A 3332-nucleotide genomic window follows, 5' to 3' on the forward strand; every position below is an offset into this window, starting at 1 on the left:
AGAAACTTCCTGACAGTTAGAACAATTAACCAGTGGAACAACCTGCCTCCAGAAGCGGTGAATGCTCCAACACTGGAAGTTTTTAAGAAGAGACTGGACAGCCATTTGTCTGAAATGGTATAGGGTTTCCTGCCTGAGCAGGGGGTTGGACTAGATGACCTCCAAGGTCCCTTCCAACTTTACTATTATTATTATTATTGTTGTTGTTGTTGTTGTTGTCATCGTCGTCATTATTATTATTATTATTATTATTATTATTATTATTATTATTAAATATAGGGCAAAAAATGTAACTTGCATTGCATCCCATTAAACAATAGAGCAAATTTGTATCATAGGACTGGAATGGAGTTGGAGGTCTTCTCGTGCAGCCCCTGCCCAAGGCAGAGTCCTTATACCATCATGGACAAATGGCTAGCCAACCTTTTCTTAAAAACCTCCAGCGATGGAGCCCGCACAATTCCAGGAGGCAATCTGTTCTCTAAGTGTTCCTGCTGTCAGTTTTTAGCAACTTGTAGGAAGTTCACATAGATTTGCAGTCAGAATAATGTAATATGCATAGCAGAGGAATGAATATTATTGTATTTCATGCCCCTAAATGAGCAAGCAGAAATCTTAAAACTCAAGAATTAGTGTAATAGAATCTTGGGGGGGAGGAGGGTAGAACAACGTGACCCTCCCTCATATTCATAACAACCCAAATTCAGTTTCAAGAAACACCAATAGATTTTCAGGCAAGGATACAGCTGTTTGTTAAAAATATTCATTAGGCCCAAAAGGTGGTTATTGTTTAATAAAGATTGTATATAAAAAAGAAGTTGGTTGCTGTTCTTTAATAGGGAAGTTGTTTATTGTAATTATTAGGACTCTATGGAACTCCAAGAAGTGGTATTATCATGTACAAATCAGAATTTCCAAAAGCATTTAATTTACACACTTAATTGTATTCTTTAGTCATGTGCAAAAGCTTATGAATGCCTGGGATTTATTGCCGAAAAGGAGAATGCATATAAAGATGCTACAATGAACTATGAATTAGCTTGGAAGTATAGTAACCAAGCAAATCCTGCAGTTGGTAAGCATTATCTTTTCAATCAATTTGCTTGAATTCGCTGATGTAAAATTTAGGATTTCTACAATATTTTCTAGAATCTAGCTTAGCTGTATTGTGGTAGTCCATACATGTCAGGTTTATCAAGAGGGCCTGACTTACTGTCAGAAAACAGATAGTATTCCACAAGAATAAATATTGTTAGTTAAGTATTAAAAGTGTTTAATTAATGAGTAAATTTTGTTTAAAAATGGGTTTGAATGTTAGCAAACATTAACAAAACTAATATCAAATTCTATAGCTGCATAAATATAACATATTATAAATAAATAAATACAAGTGCTATGTATCATTTTATGTCTATTCAATTTCAAGTAATAACATTCACAGATGCAAAAAAAAGTGCAATAGCATGCATTATTGTGCTCATTACACCCATTGAAAGAGATAATATTTATAAGAGTGCCAACCTATCATTTCTCTCTTCCTATAGGATTTAAACTGGCATTCAACTACCTGAAAGACAAGAAATATGTAGAAGCCATAGATGTATGCCATGATGTAAGTTCCCCAAAGCAGAGCAGTAATTTAGTTACTAAGGGTGTCTGTGGTGAACTTGTCAGCAACTGCATCATCCCACTTAAACTGGTCACTTCCAAACCTTATGCAATTCATGGAATTGTAAATGTGATCCAGAAAATATAAAACTTCTATTTTTAATGCTTTCATGCTTTTCTGCACCTCTTCTTGTCTTTTTTTTTTAACCTAAATATATATGGAGAAAAAGACTAATATTGTACACTTGAATTTAAGTAAATCCTGAAAGCGGTTATAATCCAGGGATTCGAACATTGCAGCCTATCTGAATCTAGTGTCCCTTTTGCCCCTTCCCCCTTTCTTTCTTTTTTCTTTTTTTTTAAAAAGGCATTTTTGAAATTCTGACCAGATTATGTAGCACTCAATAAACCAGGAGCAGCTATACTCCCTGAATTGTAGTGGGGACTGTAGAGCCTTCCTCCGTGGTTCAGATAAAGTGCTCTCTATTTGCCCCTGAGTCAGCAAAAAGCGATGGGTATAAAATTTGCTGTTCCCTGCAAATCTCTGTCTTGTCTCTACAACCTCTGACTGGCCTTTCTGCCGGATTACACGCTCCACAGGCCATGCCAAGCAATAATACTGGATTAGGCACTCTTGGGGATATCGCCAACTGGCAGGAAACTGTCCGTAACAGAACTGCTGTTCTTGTCAACGGCTTCAACAGATTGCAAGTTATGGGATTAGTCATTTGATCTGTCAAAACCTGATGTCCCCAAACCCACCGAATAGCTAATCTGCTGAGTGGGAAGGCTGCCTTACCTATTGCCCAGCCCAATGATCAGCAGTTCTTCAGGCTAGCCTTGGAAGGTGTTTATTGCTGGTTTTGAAATAATATGAAACATAGATTCAAAAAGAGTCCCCCCCCCCCCGCAGTTCCTCTGTAGCCTCTTCTGCTTTCCTAGTCACCCCCCTTTTTTTGCAGAAGGCAGTATCCCAGTTCTGTAGGCATCCATATTTCTATGCAGTTCCTTTAATCAGCTGCTTGGCAAGTCTGAGGACTGGCAATATTGCAGTAGCTGGCAGCTAGACCAACAATCTTGCCCCACTCATGGAATTTTACAGATAATCCAGTGGTTTTCCAATGTCTTCCATTACTTTTGTCGTTGCCGTCGTTGTTATCATAGAAAAACTATTTCAGAATGGGAGTTGAAACAGCCCCAAAACGTCTTTTTATTGGTAGCACTAAATGCTTATCTGGAAGTATCTGTAGATCTAGTGTATAATTTGGTGTCATATTAATTGTAGATGCTTATTGTTGCTTGCTATTGTTAAAAATAATAATTATTTTTCCTTCTTAAAGGTTTTGAAGGCATACCCAGATTATCCAAAAATTAAAGAGGAAATTTTGGAAAAAGCTCAAATGTCATTTAAGCCTTAACATGTGCAATTTTACATGCTTCATCAGCATGAACACTCGACAATAAAGTTGCGTTATTTGCGTTATTTAAATTGCCTTGTCAAAGTAACTCCTTGAGAAGCAACCAGCGAAATAGCACATCTGCTGCAGTTCAGTTTCTGATTTTTGGTGGTTGTATGTGTTTCTTTCCCTCACTCCACATAGACCTTGCTACGGATTCCAAACAGGGATTTGACATCTATGAGACCAAGTTGCCCTTCCCTTCTGTGTCCACAGGGTGGCGGTGTCCCTTCACTGCACAAAAAATGTGGTCTATTAAAATTAGAT

The 3332-nt window shown here is 37.4% G+C and overlaps 1 protein-coding gene across 1 annotated transcript in view; it reads left to right on the top strand.

Annotated features, from left to right (window-relative positions):
- The window catches only part of TTC21A (tetratricopeptide repeat domain 21A), a 52130-nt gene extending 49104 nt beyond the window's left edge, over nt 1-3026 (top strand). The window contains exons 27-29 of the mRNA XM_015832516.1: nt 955-1075; nt 1545-1612; nt 2949-3026. Coding sequence (XP_015688002.1) covers nt 955-1075; nt 1545-1612; nt 2949-3026 — 267 coding nt within the window. The remainder of the gene's footprint in view (nt 1-954; nt 1076-1544; nt 1613-2948) is intronic.
- Nucleotides 3027-3332: the final 306 nt, after the last annotated feature.

Source organism: Protobothrops mucrosquamatus, unplaced genomic scaffold (genome assembly GCF_001527695.2).
Source record: "Protobothrops mucrosquamatus isolate PMUCROS unplaced genomic scaffold, P.Mucros_1.0 scaffold5, whole genome shotgun sequence".
NCBI lineage: Eukaryota > Metazoa > Chordata > Lepidosauria > Squamata > Viperidae > Protobothrops > Protobothrops mucrosquamatus.